This window comes from Triplophysa rosa, linkage group LG11, assembly GCF_024868665.1.
Source record: "Triplophysa rosa linkage group LG11, Trosa_1v2, whole genome shotgun sequence".
NCBI lineage: Eukaryota > Metazoa > Chordata > Actinopteri > Cypriniformes > Nemacheilidae > Triplophysa > Triplophysa rosa.
Genome location: NC_079900.1, coordinates 3,111,554 through 3,133,386, shown reverse-complemented (window position 1 = coordinate 3,133,386; position 21,833 = coordinate 3,111,554). Strand labels below are relative to the sequence as shown.

At 38.8% G+C, this 21,833-nt stretch overlaps 1 protein-coding gene across 1 annotated transcript; it reads left to right on the top strand.

The window, feature by feature from the left end:
* The first annotated feature begins 7,040 nt into the window (after positions 1-7,040).
* ccnf (cyclin F) lies at positions 7,041-20,973 on the top strand. The gene is made up of 17 exons (XM_057344972.1): positions 7,041-7,284; positions 8,289-8,443; positions 8,581-8,687; positions 8,913-8,980; positions 9,106-9,302; positions 9,478-9,531; positions 9,726-9,830; positions 9,931-10,008; positions 14,923-15,071; positions 15,155-15,319; positions 15,407-15,530; positions 15,625-15,805; positions 16,379-16,466; positions 17,837-17,936; positions 18,024-18,157; positions 18,284-18,456; positions 19,257-20,973. Exons 1-17 carry the CDS (start codon positions 7,272-7,274, stop codon positions 19,691-19,693), a joined length of 2,328 nt encoding a protein of 775 aa, XP_057200955.1. The 5' UTR covers positions 7,041-7,271; the 3' UTR covers positions 19,694-20,973.
* The last annotated feature ends 860 nt before the right edge of the window (positions 20,974-21,833 follow it).

The following is a 21,833-nucleotide window of genomic DNA, read 5'->3' as shown; positions in this document are numbered from 1 at the left end:
TTGTTTATCGTCGTGTTGTTTTTGTTTGTCAACCAGTGTTATAATGAAAATTAACATTATGTCATTGTTAACTCACCCTCATGTTATTCCAAAAATGTACGAGTTTCTTTCTTCTCCAGAACACAGAAGGAGATATTTTGAAGAACGTTGGGAAGCAAACGACATTGAACTCCGTTGACTTCCATTGTGTGGACACAAAACCACTGAGACATTTCTCAAAATATCTGCTTTTGTGTTCCGCAGAAAAAGAAGTCACATGCAGGTTTTGAATCACACGAGGGTGCAATAAATGGTGATAAAATCTTTACTTTATTTAAAGACGCTGTTTAAATTGCACTACATTTTAGCACAAAAAAAAGAAAAAATCAATAATCAATGCAATAACTTTTTTCAGTGATATGGTGTAGCATGACAGTGTGTTGTTTTGATCATATTCCTTCTTCTTTTTGTGCCGCATATATACAGCACTGGCTATATTTATATAAAGTAGGCTAATTATATATAATGTGTATATATACAGTATATCTCAGATTCAGAGTAGTTTTTTTCTAACAGTGGTTGTAACAATGAAATACCCACAATACAGTATGTCAGCAATGTGCTTGAGTGGAGTTCGTGTGGAAAATGTTAAAATGTGACCCTGGACGACAAAACCAGTCTTAAGGGTCAATTTTTCGAAATTGAGATTTTTACATCATCTGAAAGCTGAAGAAATAAGCTTTCTATTGATATATGGTTTGTTAGGATAGGACACTATCTGGCGGAACAACAACTATTTACAAAGCTGGAATCTGCGGGTGCAAAAAATCTAAATATTGAGAAAATCGCCTTTGAAGTTGTTAATCTGAGGCACTGTAGCAGGCCATCCACTCACAAAAATAAAGTTTTTATACATATACAGTAGGAAATTTATAAAATATCTTCATGGAACATGATCTTTACTTAATATCCTAATGATATTTGGCTAAAAGAAAAATCGTAAATTTTTACCCATACCATGTATTTTTGTATGTTCCCGTGCTACTTAAGACTGGTTTTGTTGTCCAGGGTCACAAATGTTAATAGCTTTACCCACATGCTTTTGATTCTCATAGATCTATATGGAAGTCTGGCCCACACGGGCAGCTCTATTATTAGCTTATCTTTCCAGAGAGAGAGAGAGAGAGAGAGAGAGACCATGAGTGAGTCATATGGATCTTCTCTTTGAAGATGGGTTGCACTTCTGTGAAAGAAGATAACTGTGTGTTTAACATAATGAAGCGTAGACTTTGAACATTATTGCTTTGTTTAGCTTTTGTTGGTGAAATCCCTCTGCAGCCGATACCAAACACCACCCCAGCTCAGGCGTGTTAATGTTAATACTTAATATTCTTAAATTCATTCTTTAGTATTATTGAAGCTGACTTTGTTTAGCTCAACGTGTTTTGTTTTGTAACCTAAATGCGCTGCTGAAATGCTGGCGGATTTCTGCAGTCGTCCGGGGATTGACAGAAAGCATAAACCTGAGACTTTGACATCACGGCCACGGCCAATGGAAAAACAATCTCAATTTGTAAATCCCAAGGCACGTAGAGATTAATCCCCGCAGTCAGCTCAGGGGCTTCAGGCAGACACACCATCTGCCCGCGCGCGTAATATAATGAATGTATCGCATGTCTCTTGAGATGGATAATCATTAGATTTTATCAAGCAATGGCATATGCCGTATCATTTTATCTCTTCATCTTATTAGCTCATTTCTCAGGGACCTCTAATGTGGATTTACCTGTGTCGTGTCTTGTGTCAAGCCCAGACCCACGTCAGATGTTGACGTCACACGCGGTAAAAATGCCACAACTGTGCGCAGCCTACGATTGTAAAGACCGCAGAGATTTCACATTTCTCAAGAAATAAAATATGTATTAATGTTACATGTTTGCATGGCCTAAGCTTTGTAATGTTGTGTTGCCTAATGCTTTAGTCTTACTTTGGTGTAATAATATTGTTTGGGTCAACAGCACGTAACATTTATTATATATTGTTGGGTATAACTTATTCGGTTGCAGACACACACCTTGATGGTAAAAAAAACAATGGAACCCCTCTCACACAACATAAAATGTAATGGTTATTCTAGGAATGGGTTTTAATGGAAAATATAATGGTGCATTAATCTGTCAAATTAATCCAAATGGAATAATGGCCAACGCTTAACACAAAATAATTTTGGAAAAAGCTAATGGTTCATATTTTTTATGTTAAAGGGATAGCTCACCTAAAAATGAAAATTCTGTCATGAATTACTCAACCTCAAGTTGTTCCGAAGACCTGTATACATTTCTTCGTTCTGTTAAACACAACGAAAGATATTTAGAAAAATCTTATTTTCTGAGGCACCATTGACTACCATAGCAGAAAAAAATATTGCATAATTTTTTGTGATCTGTTGAACCGGTTTGGAAAAACTTGAGGGTGAGTAACTCATTACAGGGTTTTAATTTTGAAATTTTGTGATGGTTTCTATTGTTTTTCAGTCAGCGTTTACAGACCGATTCCAATATGACGGACGACTATAACGGCCCAAAGAAGAAGAAACTAAGGAGGCATTCATGTCGTCTAAGCCCCTGTAAAAACCTGAACTTTCTTGGAACCCTAAACGATTCCATTAAAAATGTTTTTGGTGTATTCTCTACCTTTGCATTTACATTTTTGTGAGGTCTGTTTAAGCACTTTTTAAATCATGTTTTTCCTTAGTCAGGTAAGCACCGCTAGACCTGTCCACATTCATAACGCTCCATATTCCTCATGAATGGACGCACAAAAATTTTGCATTCTATGAAGAGCCATTCCTTCTCCATTTGTTGGGTATCATTGCTTCCCATTTGTATTCACAGAAATCCTACAAAGTATGCCATCTCTCTATAACGCATGTTTATTTCGCTTTTTAAAATAGAAAACTTGCGCACAGACTTACATTTTCTGATGTCTAGACTCTACCAACAGGGGTTTAGGAAAATGTAGGTTCAGTATTGAATGCATTCTGTGAGAGTTTATATTTCAAGTTTTGACTGAAAATATCACACAAATAACGCTGAAATTGCTCTCTACATTTATGAAAGCCAGAACATCGAAATATGTCAATTGCTGTTGTTTTAAATAGAAATCACATCATATAACCATAGTTAGAAATGATTGAACTAAACATTTGTCTTTGTTTTTTGATTAAAGCTCATCTTGTAAGATTTTACGTGCGGATGTTGCTTTTCAGAACATAAGGGAATCATAATGGCAATGCTATCATTGGCTTTGCAGGTGTTGGATTGTTAAAGGAGTGTCCTAGCAACCAAACTGCACAAATCAATGCAATCTGTTTTATTTTTTCTGCAGATGTGCCATTCAGCAGAGAATGTTATTGACCTGTCTCTTCTAAACAGATTTTAAGTAATGATGGAACTTGATTCTTGATTGTTTATCCATTACAACCCTGAACAGGTTGTCGACATCTGCTGTCCTTGTCTTTCTCAAACGCACTCTGTCACTTATCAAACGGTGGTAAAAGCTCAGGCCGTGAAGTGCAGCTAGCGTGTGAGTGTTGGAGCAGGAAACTGGTTGATTTAGGGAAAAGGGGAAAAGGCCACAGGAGGCGCCTATGGGCGTGTGATGGTCAGTGTAGATTACAGGAATTCTGGCAGTGGAGCTTTTCCTCCTGTTCCACACAGTCTTGGCGTGAACGCCTTCCGGTTCTGACCTCTCTCACTAAACTCTCAGATCAATTACACACGCTCCCTTTCCTGTGCTTTCGCATGCACACAGATTCAGCACAACTTCAGCATGCCTGCTTCCTCTTCCAACGCTGAGAAAAGTCACGTTTTGTTGAACCTGAAGTTGTTAATTGAGCGGCGATAACAGATTCTTTCCATATCCGTTTTGGTTTGAATCTGGGACAAATCTGAAGTCTTCATGGGTTTCTGGTTTTGCTCAGATTAGAAATAAAATGCGATAAATAACCTGTTTTATTTGTCCTGGTTTTATATATCATCTTGAGGAAGATAAAGGATTTTTTGTTACTTTGTTAAATCACACCTTTTTTTCAATAAATCGCATGGAAACGGTATGCTTTTGGATGCGCAAGCAAGCGCTGAAGAATCGCTGAAATGACTTTCTTTCTTCCGCAGAACACAAAAGAAGATATTCTGAAAAATGTTGTTAACTGGACCCCATTCACTTGCATTGGTTTTGTGTCCAAGCGAATGGTGTCCAGTGCTGTTAGGTTACCAACTTTGTTCAAAAATGTCTTCTTTTGTGTTCTCCCGAAGAAAGAAAGTCATTAAGGTTTGAAATGACAAGAATGAGGACAGAATTTTCATTTTTGGGTGAACTATCACTTTAATAGCATTCAGCCTTTTATCTCCATCTCAAAGCTGAAGATGTGTGTTGGTAATTTCATGAATGATAATGAAAAAGATGGAAAGCATGCATAACACGAGTGGGTTGTGATGGTAGGACTGTTCGACAGCTGTGGCTCTCTGGCGTCATCAACTGAACGTTTTACTTATCCGTCCCTGAACGACCAGTGACAGGCGAGCGATTTCGATATGATATCTCTGAGCCAATGAAATTAAAGCGTCTTACAAACCCATCTCTAGCTTTTACACGTCTCATTTTGTTCCATCAAACAGCCTTTTTCCATGAGGGGGTGGGAGAGAAAGGGCTGATGTAGCCCCGTGAGGAAAACTTGAGGAGAGTAAATGGATGCTAAATCGCCTGTTGCATCAGATAGCCGAGTGAACTCTACCAGATGTTCCACAGCGTTTATACACCAATTAAACAGTGAGAGTTTCCTGGAAAATCGCCTGCTTGGGGATTTTCAATTATCCTTGGATTCAGGTCACAGGCGGGAATGTCAAACCAAATAAGGACGATCCATCGTCTGTTTCGTGGAGAAACAAATACTAGGTGAAAATTTGTTTGGGGACCCAAATGCGTCTGTGTGATGTGATCTTTTAAAATAACACGAATACAAAACACATAATAATACAAAATACAAAAACCAAAGAAACAAGAAAATGTTTGTTGCAAAAAATGGGAAAAGCTACTGTATGACACTAAATATTGATTCTCTCATTATTGAAATATTAATGGATCTATTTAGTATATTTAATACTGATTTTTTAAATATTTTAACAGCCTTTATTCAAAACCTTCCAAGACTTATAAATATTCTCAAATCAAAACCATCTTAGTTAAAAAGTGAAGTCAAATGTTTTGTGACCAGACCCTGCATCTATGTTTGGTCATGCGCTTGTAGAGACAAGTAAACGTGAAGAATTGTTTTTTTGAAACATGAGCTTTACAGAATCGCTTGAAAGCCAATAAACGCTCAAAAACAACTCAAATCTATTTTCCAGACCTCCATTCGAGTATAACACCTTGCTTCCCCTGCACCACCTGCTACAACTGTATTCATATGACAAAATTGTTTCAGGTTGCCATGGAAACTCAGACAGGGTATCGGCCCTCCGGCACACGCACTCCCATCTCATGTTGGTCATTTTGACTGCTGCTTCCGTGTTTTTTAATGAATGGGCTTTGCTCACTTCTCGTGGTTCTTTGAAAAGAAATCTTTAGCATGATTGTAGCAGTTTCTCTCTGTGCCAGTTCTACAGTACAGATGATTTTTAAGCATCTGATAAACTCTGAGTTCCTGGAGTCCAGTGGGGAAAGTGTGACGCTAACAACTTCATGGTCGTGGGTTTGATTTTCAGGGAACTCAGAAACTCAGTTGAGAAATATGTAGGTCTTGAATGTCTTAAATAAAAGCCATTAATAATCAATGTCACATGTGACAGGCCTATTTCCAGTCAATCACTTTTTGTGTTGTTTAAATGCAAGTCCCTCATTTCTTGCAATGAATATTGAATTCAGAGCAGATGAAGGCTGGTTAAATACGGAGGAGTGATGTACGTGTGACATGTAGGTACACAATACTGCCCACATACTGGATAGATGACAAACAGAAAGACGTTACATGAAGTGTAGGCTAAGAATCTGTGCCAGAGTTGATCTGATTTATTAAATAATTACGTATGTTATTTTGTTGATTATAGCTCTCTGCAGTGTGATTCTCATTAGCCACTATTTTGAATAATATGTGACTTATAGCAATATAGTGAATAATAGATTCTTTTACATTCAATATGACTCCATGTTTTTCTGATTACATAAATGACATAAACACCAATAAATATCACATCTGTGTATTTATATATTTAATAAGTATCAATGTAATGTTTGGGAAAATGTACAGTCAGAGCTGTTTATACATTATTCTTATGGATTTTATTACTTTGATTATGCTGTCAGATATTGCCCGTCAGATATATTCTTGCTACTCTGCAGTTTAGATGATTTAAATAATTTATATAATAAATATATCATTATGACGAAAGGATAGTAATTGAATTACTTAAATGTTTTTTTAAAAATTAAATTTAACACAATATTTTCATCAGCAACTGTTTCAAATAGCTGATTTTATATAGTAGAATTTATTACACTTTAGTAAACTCTGCATGCTTAGTTTACACAATTTAAAGTAAGTTGAATTAAATGGTTGTTTGGAGACCTGCTTTTTGTTAACTGTTATTAAAAACAATATGTATATATATTTTTACTTTTATTATACTACAGTACATAATTTGTACAAACGTATACAACTCGCAACAACTAAAAAAAGAAAAAAGATCAACATGTATTTGAAACGGAAGGATATGCCTTTTCGACGTACTACAAGCATACGTGACGTAGTCCAAATAAAACACTTAATTTCCCATAATTCACAACGCGACAACTTTAAACCAATCCTGTCGAACAAGAGCGTAAGCGCGTAATTCGAAATAGCATCCAGCCAGCCAATGAAACGACGTCTTTCGTCTGTTTAGAAATACGAGCCAATTGCGTATCGAGTTTTAGGCAAAGACCAATCATAGCGCAGCAGTGAATCTGATGGGCGTGTCCGACTGTTGACCAATGAGCCGACCGAGTTGATGTTTAAACTGTCCGCGCAGGCGGAGCAAAGCGCTGGGGGAGGGGTTTAGAGGAAGGTGCATGGTTGAATCTGAGGAGGGTTGTGTTTTAAACAGTTCAACAGTATTAGTTAACAGGAACTTAGTAGGGTAGCCCGCAAAATATATTAAAGTAACAGTCTTATCTAATAATATCGAACTTAATCATCTATTTAGTTTACTGTTCATATCATCGCTTCAAACGCACTTCTCTGATCTTCCATTGAAATGAAAGAGGGCGGTAAGGAACTAACTAACTTTAATCTCACTTAAGAATTGCTTTTAAATGTAATCTTACGACTAATTTTATTTGTATGCCGTGATATGTTGTAAACCGGACGTTTATCCTTGTGTTTTAGTATAAAGAGAGCTAAATGTTCTTAGCTATTAGCGCTATTCTCGAGTATTCAGACATAAATCTTTTGCTAACCCGTAAAGTTTATCATTGAGAAACATTTTAACCCCACAAGTGTAGTAATCTGTAAATGTATGAATGAGTCTAGTTTTGCTGATTTAAAAACACAAGCTATAACTTCACCAGAGGGCGGTTATGATGTCTGCCACGACTCTTTATCAATAAGGAGGGAAAACTGAGAGCTAATGATCAAAGTGTGCCATAAAACTGCATTCACAGACTAAAAAACAAGTTATTTTATTATCAGAGGTTATATTTCTAAATATGTTTTGATTTATTTTTCTCTTAAATCTGTCCAAGTGGACCTAGATGTAGTACTAAAGCATCCACCTTGGTTTTTGAATATGGTCCCATGGCTTTACCATTTTTTCAAAGATAACATTGTAGTACTGTGCTATTCTTTGAAGTGCATGCAAAACCACTATTTAAGAATATGGAAATGATTAATTATTGTGGTTTGTGTAGTACCATAGTATTTACCATTTGACACGACTGTAAAGCAAATGAGCTTCTTCAATGGTCTAGACTAGAGAGTCAGGTGGTTATTGACCAAATGATTGAAATGTAACGCCCCCAATATAAAAACTTATTTCATTTTTTGTTCTTAATTATTTTATTTAGTCTTTCATGGTATCCACTGATAAGGAACTAACTCCAGTGTAAAGGAGCATCTGGTATTTGCTGCATCATTAGTTTTATTCACTATAATCCTAAAAATGTTTTTTAGTAGAAACTACTCAGAATAAGTTCATTGGTTGTTCACATCTAAATTTCAGTAATATGCAACAGATTCTTCTTCATATTAATACGTTTTCTTCTTCCCTCTCTAGCGCTCCATTGCCGATGTGCCAAATGTTTCTCCCTCCCTGTGCGGAAGTGGGTTCGAAAGCGGGCGTCTGCCGTGACCCTGCTGTCTCTTCCTGAAGAGCTGCTGCTGTCCATTCTTCAGTGCCTCTCCGCTGAAGATCTGCTCGCCGTCAGAACTGTGAGTCAAGTCACACAATCATCCAACCTTCTCCACGATCATATATTTTTATAACGCATATGTGTAGAATTCTTATTGGATGCGGTAGATCAGCTGTTTGAGGATCTGTGAAGTGACTCATGAATGTGATTCTGCAGGTACATTCTCATCTTCGTGATATCATCGATAGTAACTCGAGTGTCTGGGCGCGAGTGAGCTTCAAGGACCGCTGGCCGGCCCTTGATACTATTTGGCTTTTTGAGAGGTAAGATATTTCAAACTCACTTTGTGCTGCTAACACATTGCTCTACAACATATTATAGCGAATAAATACTCGTTCTTTTGAGGGAGTTGAAAAATCATTTCAAAATGATTCGGAGCATTCGCAAACCGGTCTGAATCATTATTTCATGAATGGATCTGAATTGGAAATGAAGGCGTATTGTTTGTGGTCAATTTTGTTTATCGATTTTCTCTCTGTGATCTCCAGAGCTGCAGAGAAAGGAAACTTCGAGGCTGCTGTGAAACTAGGAATTGCGTATTTGTACAATGAAGGACGTAAGTTTTGACACTCATCTCCATTGTTCCTGTGATGTGTTTCTTCTCTCAGATTGATTAATGACGAATTGTCTGATTCTGATGAATCGTCTTGTTGATTGATCACTGTGATTTGATCTGTGCAGCGTCACTTTGTGAAGATGGTCGAGCTGATCTGTGTGGCCGCATGGCGTCTCGGTTCTTCAGCCTGGCCGAGAGTCTCCGGTCCCCCATGTCGGACCCTTTTGTCTGGGTCTTCATCCGCCCGCCGTGGTCAATGTCAGGGGGCTGCTGTAAGGCCGTGGTGTTCGACCGCCTCAAAGAAGAATGTGACACCAACCCGGTAAGGTCCCAAACTGACCAAATTTCAAGGCAGTTGAAATCTGTCGTTCTCTATTGGATGTTGTTCTGAAAGCGCACGGTTTTTATGATGTTTTAGGGAACAAGCATATGTTTTCGTATGATTCACAAAAATCATGATTAATTCTGATGTCTCTTTCCTCTCTTTTTTTTTTAAGGGCCAAAAGGGAATGTTGCTGCACTGCCTGGCTAGAGTCCTTCAGCTGTTTGATGTGAGTCTTGAAACTCAAGTGTTGTTTTTTAATATTGAATGTTCTCTGAATCGTGGCTCGAGGTCATTTAGGAAGCACTTCATCATTAAGGTTCAGACATGCCCTCAGACTCGATTGCTTTCGAGGGCTCAGAAATCAAACATGACACTCATAGATCAGCAGGCGTTGAAGTCACAAACACTTTTTCCGCTCAGGATGAGGAGAAGCGTGCCGAGGCCGGGGCCATGCTGGAGGAGTCCGCACGCTGCGGTAACGTGCACAGTTCGTATCTGCTGTGGGAACTGAACCGGGAAGCATCGGTAAGAGATTCGTCATAGCGAACGATATCAATCCTCTGTCTTTACTGTTCGTCGATCGGTGGTGATCATGGGTTTTCTTTAACTGACTGTCTCTCCTCAGACGGCCGACCCCGGCAGGTATCTTCAGTGTGTGCGGAAACTCCGAGACTATGCTGCCAAAGGATGCTGGGAAGCTCAGGTGAATGGAAACAAATGTTTTCATATAGATTTATGTGATGTTGCTTAAAGGAAAAGTTCATCTCCGAATCAAAATTGTGTTATTTTTTTACTCACCCACATGACGTTCAACATGTTTTAAGACCTCCCGGCGTCTTCGGAGCCAGGGGCGTAGCTACATGGTTGCCATGGGTGGCCACGGCTACCCCTGAATGATGGATGGCCACCTATCTGGCCACCTCTGTAAACGTGAACGTAAAGTCCACACTAGAGGCTTAGTAACTACTACTAGCTAGTTTGTAACTAAATCTGTATGTTATTCGGTTGCACCATTTGATCTTAAGGCAGAACGTAGCTAGTTCGTAAGCTCTCCGTAAAGTAATGCGTAGTCGCATAATATGACGTTTACCTTCAACAGTCCAATAGCAGCCTGTAAATTCGTGAGAAAAAGTTTTGTTGAAATGTTGTGAATTTCAAAACATTCTGGATTTAAACTTATTTTACCTCACATAATAACGGTAAAAACAGTATATAGATTACCTTTCATGAATAACATATTTAAAAGTAGATTAATAAACAAATGCTGTTTAAAACAATACAGCCTACTTAATGCAATAATAAATGACATGCAATATGGGTGATTTCATTTTACTGCCAACCGCCAATTAAATAAAAAGAAGATTATTTCATTTTGACGTGCACACCACAGGCAGATATACACACACGGAGGCGCGCTACGACGGTTCGTGTTAGAGCAGTCACAATTTAAATGTCATCACATAATGTTCTCTATTTTAAAAGGTAAGTGACTGTAAATGTCAGCATTATCATGTGTGTAAATCATTGAAGAATGTCGAGTGAAACAAGCTTATTCCGTTAGTTCAGAGAGTATGCTATTTTATTCCTACAGTTATTCCTGATAGGAGGCTTCCGTACATATTTACGTAACGTTATGCTTCAACTAAGTTGAATGGTGCAACTCAAAAAAATTTTGTAGTGCGTAAGCTGTAACTTAGTGCCCGTTTAAGTCAAAACTACAGTAGGCTAAGTTGTAACTTACGCACAGCTGGTGCAGCCGGTGTAATGAAATCAGTCTTGTTTAACTGGATTTCATTCATTAATTATGTTTTCGTGAAAGTTTAAGTTGGGGTACTGCAATGTTTATTTTCTATAAAAAATGCTAACTTACTGCAAATGATAGCTAGCAAATTATTTTAAAATAATGTTAGCACATGAAAGCATTGCAAATAATTTGTTTACTTTACGTTCTTCGTGTATGTTTTTGACCAGCAAACTATGTGTAATGAAGAATTGGTGTAAATTACAGTAGTTTTAGTAATTTAGTTTTAGTACAGTAGTAATTTCAGTCTGTAAGGATTTTTTGGTCACCCTAATAAAATCACTGTGTCTTACCTGGCCACCTCTAAAAAAAAAGTTCTGGCTACGCCCCTGTTCGGAGCACAAATAAAGATATTTAGGTGACATCTGAGAGATTTCCAGGCCTCCTCATAGACATCATGGTTATAGTTGTTGTCAAGGTCCAGAAAAGTACTAAAGACATCGTTAAATTGGTCCATCTGCGCATAGTGGCTCAATTGAATTTTTTTTGAAGCGACAATAATACTTTATGTGTGCGAAAAACAAACCAAAATAACAACTTGAATCGATATATTCTCCCCTGGCTTGTCAGTCTATGGTGTGCATTCACGAGAGCACGTCAACTTAAAGGCGGGGTGTCCGATTTCCGAATTACGCTTGTTTAGACAAAGTCAGGCCGAGTACCAAAACAACCTTGTAGCCAATCAGCAGTAAGGTCCACAGTACGGACATTAGTCGAGCCGAGCACTGACGAAAGCGAAAGATGGGGGTAGGGGTGTGTCTGTTTTGGTGATTTGAACATCAACAACGGCTATGAGAAATCTAGGGATGTTCCGATACCCTTTTTTCCTTCCCAATTCCGATACCTGGGCTCAGGGTATCAGCCGATACCAAGTACTGATCCGATACCAGGGTGTGTATCTGTATACCACTGTACTAGCCCTGTGTGAATTGATATAATTATTTTATGGTGTGCTTTAGACTTGTCCCTTAATAAAACATGAACAAATACATACAGTAAATTAGAGAGTATTTTTATTATCTGACAGACATTTGACAGTAATATTATTTATTTTTCTTAAGTCGCAGTTTTACTGGCTGGTTGGTCTACCAAACAGCGCTAGCACTGGGGATGGGCATTCTTCAATAATTTCATATTAGAATATTTGAGCTCATAAAAACGAATATTCGTTTATTTAAATTAAGTGAAAAAATACGTAATTTGTTTCGTTTTTATTTAGTCACAATTTCACATCAAGCTTATAACTATCATTAAATATTCATAATGCACTAATATTAGATCCTGTATATGGGTTTTTAATGTTGAAAAGATTAGCAAGGTTGGAAAAAATAGAAAAATACATAAAAACTGGATTTAAACCTGCGCGAAGCGAAATCATACAAAAACCAAACATACAAAACAAAACGCATATTGAAAGTCTGTGATATATGGTTATCTTGTTCATTTTGTTCAACATGTTCTTGATAAGAAAAACAAGCATAATACAGTAGGTCTGTTTTACTCTGTTGAAAGTCTGTTCAACAAGCCGACAGTTTACAAGCCGACAGCGGAGAATGTGAATAATGCGTTGCGTTGCTCTTTAACTCCCGGTAACAAAACCCAGTTCTGACAAGAATATCTGGCTTTATTGTTTATAATGTTGATAATAAATAAAGTAAACGGGCTTCTTGATACCTCCATACCGACTGTTAATTGATCCTAAAAACAAAGACGGAGCCATTTTAGTGCTTGTTGTTTATTACGTGACCGGCATTTGAGGAAGAATGACTAATTCTGCTGATCACCACCGCAAATATTGTTTTCTTTGTCGTTTCATGGTCAGTGTCTGTCTTGTTTAGCTTTGCATTGCATTAACATCAATAAGTAAATTCAACTAAGCCTAACTAAAGAATTTCAACGCGTTTTAAAACAAACACCCGTGCAGATTTATTTACAGGCTATAATTTGAAGGCGACGACCCTGAAGTTCTTACGAGGAAAATGCAGGCTTTAGGTATGGAGAAAGGTACCAGTCTTATGCTAAGGCCAAATTTATTAACATTAGTTGCAGTGAAATGTACATTTTAATGTTTAAAGTTATTGAAATCAGCATTAGTTAGCCATATTATAACATATTTCTAACGAACGAACAACCGCTCCGAAAAAGTCATGGTAATAAATAATGAATCATCGAATCATTTAATATTACGTTGGTATTTTTATACCAACTTATATATATATATATATACTGTAAATAATGTAATGTTAACGAATTCTGTGGCTCACCAGTTTTTAAAACATGTTTGGTGATGTGAGCTGAACATAACACGCGATCCGTCAGGCCGTCGTGTGTGAACTTAAAATATTTAAACTAGCTTGCGATCTGACTGTAGAAAGATTTTGGACACAGGCAAAAGTCATTACAGATGAAGTGAAGAAGCGTTAAATAAGACGAGACGATTCTAAACCTGTGGTGATGCAGTTTTTTTTTTTAAATGGCATTTTTAATTTTCTAATAATTATTGCGGATCGAATATTTGTGTCCTGAATGTCCCTAGCACATTTTCATTTCTTCTTCACAGCACAACTTTCTGTGTTTGCATTCTGAGCAGTGAAGAAGCCTTGCCATTTGCAGCGTTAAGCAAAGCTAGCGGGCATAACTAGGTCCTGTTTAAGAAATTGGTATCGGATCGGTACATGAATTCAAGTACTCGCCGATTCCGATACCAGAATTTTATGTGGTATCGGTGGAATTTCCGATACTAGTATCGGTATCGGAACAACCTTAGAGAAATCGGACACCCCGCCTTTAATGCAATACCATGCATGTTTGTATCTCCTCTTTGCCCCGCCTCTCTGAAATGTGCAGATTTTTTACAAAGCTCATGGCTCTGAAAAGCGAGGTGTGCTATGATTGGCCAGTTAACCAGTGCGTAGTGATTGGTCGAATACTGCAAGCGTGTGACCGGAAATGTAACGCCTCTTACCATATTTGGAACATCAGGTTCCTCCTCAACTGTACTGACAGGTACGCCCACCTTACATGCGTATACATTTGGGTGGTCTTAGTCAAATCAGACCACCAACTGACGTAGATTTGTGGAGGTGTGGTTACACGAGGCGTTTCAGGCAGGTCTGGGTGAGCATTCGCTTTTAGATAGAATGCATCTTTTGTTCCGACACTTTCATTTTTGCAATTTTACGTGTCTAATACATGCATGGGCAACTTATTACACACCAAAGACACAGAAAAACACGTATTCGCGCCATATGACCCCTTTAATACACATTCCTGCTCATTCTGAACAATGTTTTGGTGCATGTTATTTCAAAGTAACATATTCAATAGTAATATTTAATCAACAAATCAAATTTTTTTTTGGCTGACATTACCAGACATCTTATTAATCTTTTTTTGTGGTATTTCAAGAGCCAAAAACCCTCGCATGAACAAGGTATTATGACAACCAGAAAGTATTTTGGCTGATAGCTAAAATTCTGTAGATTTTCTGTCTTTTTCCAAAATGAAATGAGAGGTGGGTGTTTATTTTTCTAAAATCACATCCAATCATCCATCTCTATTAAATTTTGTCATATGGCCAATGTTGTGTACAGCCACAGAATAGAAAAGCTCGTGTGCCGTGTCATTCCTGTTATCCCGGGTGTCTCTACCAATACTTGACGTTATTTGTCATTATAACAAGCTATAAATATGTTCAGATGGAGGTTGAAATGAGAAGTGATGTCATATTTAAAGCTCGTGTGTTAATGACCGTTTTACACACATTGTGGGCTTTACTGTTTTCTAATGTCACCTGTGCGTGTTGTGACGTTCCAGCTGTCGTTTGCTAAATCGTGCGGCACGGCGAACCCTCTGGGCCTGGAGCCTCGTGCTTGTGCTGAACTCGTGTCCCAGTTCTTCAACTCCGGACCGGCACCTCCATCACAATCTCAACTTCTGCAAGGGAAGGACATCACCACAAAGAGGTACAGAGGTCCTTCTGTTTTAAATGTCTTGACGGGGTGATTTTTCTTCATGCATTTTTCTCGCCATCGTCATGTGGTTTTAGGTATATTCTGGTGGACTGGTTAGTTGAGGTGGCCACCATGAAGGACTTCTCCAGTCAGGTTCTTCATTTGACCGTCGGGTGTGTTGACCGCTATCTGGCTCTGCGCACCGTGCCAAAGGCCCAACTTCAGCTGCTGGGCATCGCCTGCATGGTCATCAGCACTCGGTGAGCTAGGACGCACAGCGCTTGTGAAAGAGACCGCATGCTTTTGAATGTCTTTTTGTGCCTGACTGAAACCATTGGTCTCCACAGATATATCAGTAAAGAGATTCTGACCATCCGCGAGGCCGTGTGGCTTACCGATAACACGTACCAGTATGAAGATTTGGTGCGGATGATGGGAGAGGTCATCGCTGTGCTGGACGGGAAGATACAGGTTGGTTACAGGAATGCTATCTTGTTGAATTTCTTGAAATGATTGTGAAGTGTTTTATGCCTAACGTTACTCGCGTGGATGTTATTTTATTTAGACCCCTAGAGTGCTGGATTATGGGACGGTGTTGCTCTCGCTGCTGCCTGTAGAGCGGCGCTCTTCTCATCTCTACAGTTACATCTGTGAACTTTCTCTCCTCTGCTCTCCTCTCACACTCCCCGGTCCGGCCCGACTCGCCAGCGCTATCCTGCTGCTCACCAGAGCACTACACAACTACGGTACGATCACATACAACATGTCCAAAGACAAAAATTCATCCATATTGTGTTAGGAGGAGGACATCGACCCAAAGATATTAAAGGGGTCATATGACACAAATAAAAACAAATATTATGGTTTGTTTTAGATGTAATGCAATGTGTATACACGATTTAAGGTTCAAAAACGCTGTATTTTCCACATACCGTGCATGTTTGTATCTCCTCTTTGCTCCGCCTCTCTGAAACGCGCAGATATTTTACAAAGCTCACCGCTCTGAAAAGCGAGGTGTGCTATGATTGGCCACTGAATCAGTGCGTAGTGATTGGTGGAATACTGATTGATTTTTTTTTTTTTTGCGCAGCAATTTAAGCTTAGCAAACCAAAGCTACGTTTAATTATTAATCAGAAATGTGCTTTTTAATTGTTTAATTTTTGCCGGGGGTTTGAGAAATATATGCCTTCCCCCATTCAAGGGCTGTGGACTCGCTATGACGTAAATAGCTGCCCAGAGGCGTTGAAAACATGCCGGACGAGTGACAAGACTTCAGTAAACGGACTTTGGTTGACCTGAATTGTTTTTTTCTCAATAGTTCCTGTGTGGCCTGTCCAGCTGGAGGAGAACACGGGTTTCTCCAAACAGGATCTGGTCTCTTGTGCTTTATCCCTTTACATCAAGTGGTATGTGTCCATGTCAGTTTTTGAGTGCTTTTAGTTGTGATGCGTTTTAGTGTGTGTTGTAGGGATTGTATTAAAGTGATTGGCTGGGTTTCGCAAATTGCTTCAGAATACAATCTCAATATTGTATTAAAACACAATTGTTACTGCTCAAACTCAAGCATTCTGGGATTGCTTTTTACCACGATGATGAACACGCTGAAGCTCCAAAAGCGCATACATCAGTCATTAATGTAATCCAAACTATTCCAGTGGGTTAATAAATGTCTTGAAGGGACAGTTCACCCAAAAATAAAAATTCTGTCATTTACTCACCCTCGAGTTGTTCCGAATCTGAAGAACACAGAGAGATATTTGGAAGAATGCCTGTAACCAGAACTGTTCGCATTCCTACATTCTTCAAAAAAATCAGGGACAGTTCACCCAAAAATGGAAAGTCGCCCTCATGTTGTTCCAAATCTGTATACATTTCTTCGTTCTATTGAACACAAAATATATTTTTAAGAATGTGGGAATCCAAACCGTGTGGGGTTCCATTAACCACCAAAGTAGTTTTTATTCCTACTAGTCAGTAGTGCCCCAGAACTGTTTAGATTCCCACGTTCTTTAAAATAACATCTCACTGGCTCTTGAGTGTGTCTGGTGACGAAATATGACGTCTAGTCAATTATTAAAAAATATTAAATAAGAGACTTAAGTTTATTGTTATTCGTGACGGTGGAGTTGTCTATGTTCAATGATCACACTTATGTTGGTTTACGTAGGGGATCTCAAACACTAGATTTTAGTTGATCTGTTTTCTCACTTGTTTTTCACACACTTGCTCATCGGCACTCGGGTGTTCTCAGACTTGTCTTTGTTGGCATGGAAGCAGGAATGTGTATCTAGGTGATGGTTGTTGTGTTAATAAGATAATAAATGAACGACTCCACCGGGTTGGAATAGCCGAGCTCTCAGCGCTTCGTGTCGATTATAACACCTTCAGGCACTCGTCTTCAATATACGTGAGAATACACGAAGTAGATCTGTACCAGTTCAAACCCCAGCGAGTTTATCTTGAAGAAATGTAAAATGTCTCATACTTATTTATTATGATTGTATAATGATTTCCCTACTATTGTTTTTGACATAAAAATAGCCTTGTTCCTTTTAATGGTGTTAAAAATCGGTGTTACAAAAATCTTAAGCTCAGTGTGGTCAGTGATCATGAATAGTGTCAGTCAAGCCAGTTGACCTCCATCACTCTTCAGTGACCTCTTTTTATTCACTGCTATTTGTAAACCGTCCATCTGCAGTCTTGAAAAAAATGCGTGTTTCAAGTTTCTCATTCTTTGTGTCGTTATTCTATTGACATGTTTTCTTTTTGTTGATAGCTTCGGTCAAGAGGTGCCCAAAGACTACAGACACATGTCTCTGACCGGTGTCAAGCAGAGGTTTGAAGACAGCTTGTACCAGCAGATCAGCAAAGACGCGGTGAGTATTGTCAGAGTCTCTTACGGTCTGATATGTTTGGATGAGATATAGCAGCTGAACTGTGTGTGTGTGTGTGTTCATCACCAGGTGATGGGTTTCAAAGAGCTCTGTCAGGTGTTGGAGGTCCCAGAGGTAGAGCCGCAGGTGGATGTTCCTGCCGCTAACAGCCAGCTGACAGAATTTCACACATTTCTCTCCTCTCCTGCCAGTAACAGCAAGAGGTTAGAAATGCTAATAAATGAATTTCCTGTTATCATTTTTCTCTAAAAAAAAAAAAAAAAAGTGACATTTGTTGGTTTTCTATATTTGACATGTTAGTTTTTCTTAACCTCACTGTGATTTAACAGGAGAAGAGAGGATGACATGCAGGCACACAGAGGCAGCTTCCTGGCCACGCCCACCGCTGAGCTGTCCAGTCAGGAGGAGATGCTGCTGGGGGACATCCTCGACTGGAGCTTGGACACTTCCTGTTCCGGCTATGAAGGTGACCGGGAGAGCGAGGGAGAGAAGGATGGAGAATGTGAGTGAGACTCGTTTTTTTTCTCTTGTTGAATTCTCTTACACCAAAAACGATAACTATAAAGTTTTAAGAATGATCAAATTTTGGAGAATAGACGCCACAAGTATAGGAGTAATGATAGAGTTGGGACAAATAAAAAAGAAAATTATGTCATCAATTATTCACTCTCAGGTTGTTTCAAACCTGTATAAATTACTTTGTTCAGTGAACACAAAGAACGATATTTGGAAGAATGTTAGCAATTTTCAGTTTTTTGGAACATGATTGACTACCATAGTAGGAAAAATTGAGGGGTAGGCAAAGGTTCCCCAGAACTGTTTGTTTTCCCAAATTCTTCAAAATATCTCATTTTGTGTTCAACAGAACAAAAAAATACAGTAATAATTTTTGTATTTAAAAAAATACAATAAGCTGTTTTTTGATAGATATCCGATATATATATATATATATATAGATATAAACATACTTGATGATAACAGAATTTAAATTTTGGGGTGAACTGTCCCTTTAAGAACATTTTTAAGCTAATGCACAGTAAAGCATTGACAGCCAGTTAAAATCCATTCCTGCTCCCGTTCTGCTTTTTGACCGTAATCTGAAATGGTTGCGTCATTATGCCTTTCTCAAACAAAAAAGAAATTAGTGTCATATATGGGTTGCAAATGTTAGAATAATCATTTTTGGTCAACTTTTGCTTTGAGATTCATGACACTTTGTGACACTCTTCAGTCTAACTCATTTAAGGTTTGAGATGTTTGATGTATGACCCCTTTATTTGTTTCACTATCGCTTCCCCACAGTGTCAGTCATGGAGGTGCAGATGGGGCTGCCCGTTGAGACCGGTGACAGACAACGTCATTGTTGTGAGCTCTCTAGTGACGACAGCCTTTGTGAAGAAAACAACAATGAAGAGGCAACACATGGCGGCAGCAGTCGCAGCAGACCCTGGCTACGGCACTTGTCCTCCTCCTCCTGTTCATCATGTCCCGTTTGTACTGACGTCCACAGCTCCGGCTACTCCTCCATCCAAAGCGTCCCCAGTCCATCCATCTCCGCCTCTTTGGTTCCCCACCCCCTCTCTCCGTCTGCCCAGCCACACAGTTCCGCCACCACCGGCTTCCCTCTGCTTCTGCCGCCCTCGCAGCGGACCCGCCGACAGGTGAAGAGGAAAAACACGGCCGCGCACAGCGGGGGGGAACTCGTGGATGCTGACGAAGTGGCTTTCCTCAGCTTGTAGAAGTCGGTGAGCCAGCTTTGACTGACAGCTGATAAGGAAGCTGTTGTGCCGTGACGCATCACTTCCTGGCCTCCCTCCAGGTGCACTTTTCTCCTCGGGTGCTGATAATCTTTATCTCAGAGGAACACCGACGAGGATTCCGCCACCGGCTGTCGAGAGGTCCGTTTGTGAGCTTTAAATATAAAGCTTTGATCGAAGAACAACCATCGGTTTTCTCCCATAATGCATTTCTCTTGCCCTGACGGTGGGCACACTTTCTCTCAGAATGTTGCTGTTGACACGCAACATGAGCAATTCCTCAAATGTGTTAAAAATCACTGGAGCTGTCACTGTATTGACTAGGTTGTGTTCTTTCTAAACATTTCCCAAATACTTGGAATGTATTTAAAATCCAGCCTGTTTACAACAATCTCTCCGCCCAGTTACCAGAGAAGCAAGGGCAATTTCATACGTTTGGTATATAGTTTTTCACTCTTGAAGATGATTTCCTAGAATATTTTTTTTACAAAGGTTCATGCAGCTATGGAAAAAACAAGAATTGAATTCATCGATTCATGAAGATGTTCCATACAATATGCACTGTCCAATCAGAAAAGGTTTGTTTACGCTGTCATTTCAGGGCACAGATACATTTTTGTCATGTATATTATTTATCGTAAACTGGAGCCAAGTACTCCCGTATTTTTGTATTTGCTTTGTCGTGTTTATGCCAAAGTTCGTTTTTGTTCATGCTAGCATCTGCCGTAGGTGCCAGTGGCCATTATCTCCCTCGTTTCTGCAAACATCCCGCTGTTTTGTTATACCACTGTCTGACCTGTGAAACCGATACGGTAAATCTGTATGAATTTTCTTTTAACTTTTTACGACAGATCCAATGCAACAGCTGATGAATGTGATCCTATGACGTGCTTTTTCGTAATGACCTCGAGAGATGCGGAGCACTTTCATGACTCGATGCTGGAAAGCATAAATGATGCTTTGTAACCAGTCTGGATGTTTTAATATGCTTGAACAATCAACCGTACGTATATTTGTGTCAGTGTTAAACAAGTGTTAATCCTGGTATTATCGGTGCACAATACTTGCGTTTGAGGTTATGACACTAAAAGCATTAAGTTATTATTTCAGGTCTTGTTGGTACTGTATATCGAACATCACTAAGGACTGCGACTGTAAATATTCTGTTTATAACTGTAAATAAATAAATGTATGAAACTGTGAAAGGCCATGTGAACTTGAAAAAGAATGCATGTTATATACTGAAAGCCGAAATAAATCAATGCAGTAGTACATTTGCCTGGGTATGGCTTCGTTTTTTCATGTGCACAGGGTTGGTAACGTGTCATTTATTTGAGAATTCTCTACATTTTTGTAACTGCTTTCAATAATATCTACTACATTTACAGCTTTTGCACTGCTTATTAAGTTTAGGTGGGAACACTATTGCAAAAATTATTTTTTGGTAAGTTTAACATTATCAGCCATATAATGCAACATTACCAGTTTTCAAAATAATAGATAACAAAATTTTATTTTAACACCTGGTTAGAGTCTTTCTGTGCGCATTTTGTTTTTATATCTATAATATCATGGTCTTCACTTAAAGTCACCATGAAATCAAACATGAACGGTTTAAGTGTTTTACACAGATTTGCAGTGATTATTATAAGTGATTTATCCATGCACACCATTATTTTTTTCAAAATTCATTTGCACCTGTAATCTTTAATCAAAAACGTTAAGCTCCTCTCCCCCTCTCAACAATTCTTCACATGACGTCAGCAACAAAAAAGGGGTAGGACTATACTGACTGTCCAATGGCCAGGCATTTTAGCCCTCCCCTCCAGGTCCACCTTACACCAAACCGATCAAAAAGGGAAAGGCAAAATAAAGCCCCGCCCTACATTTTTTCAAATTTCAGATGCCGTTTCACTCGGATGAACGTCACGATGCGGAAAAGAAGTCCATCGCAACTTCCGTTTCGTGGTGACTTTAAATAGACTAATTAGGATTCTGTCTCTTAAATATTGCTGATAGACATAGTTATTTTATAGAATAAAAAACCGCGTTAAAATCAAATGCATTCATTTAAATTATATACATATACGTTTTTTTTCTTACCATTTCTAGTCTATTATAG

What these genes read in the sequence shown, in the direction of transcription:
- ccnf (XM_057344972.1), top strand. An exon ending in AAGAATGTGACACCAACCCG is followed by an intron (nt 9,303 to 9,477) that starts GTAAGGTCCCAA and finishes TTTTTTTTTAAG; the next exon opens with GGCCAAAAGGGAATGTTGCT. An exon ending in AACTGAACCGGGAAGCATCG is followed by an intron (nt 9,831 to 9,930) that starts GTAAGAGATTCG and finishes GTCTCTCCTCAG; the next exon opens with ACGGCCGACCCCGGCAGGTA.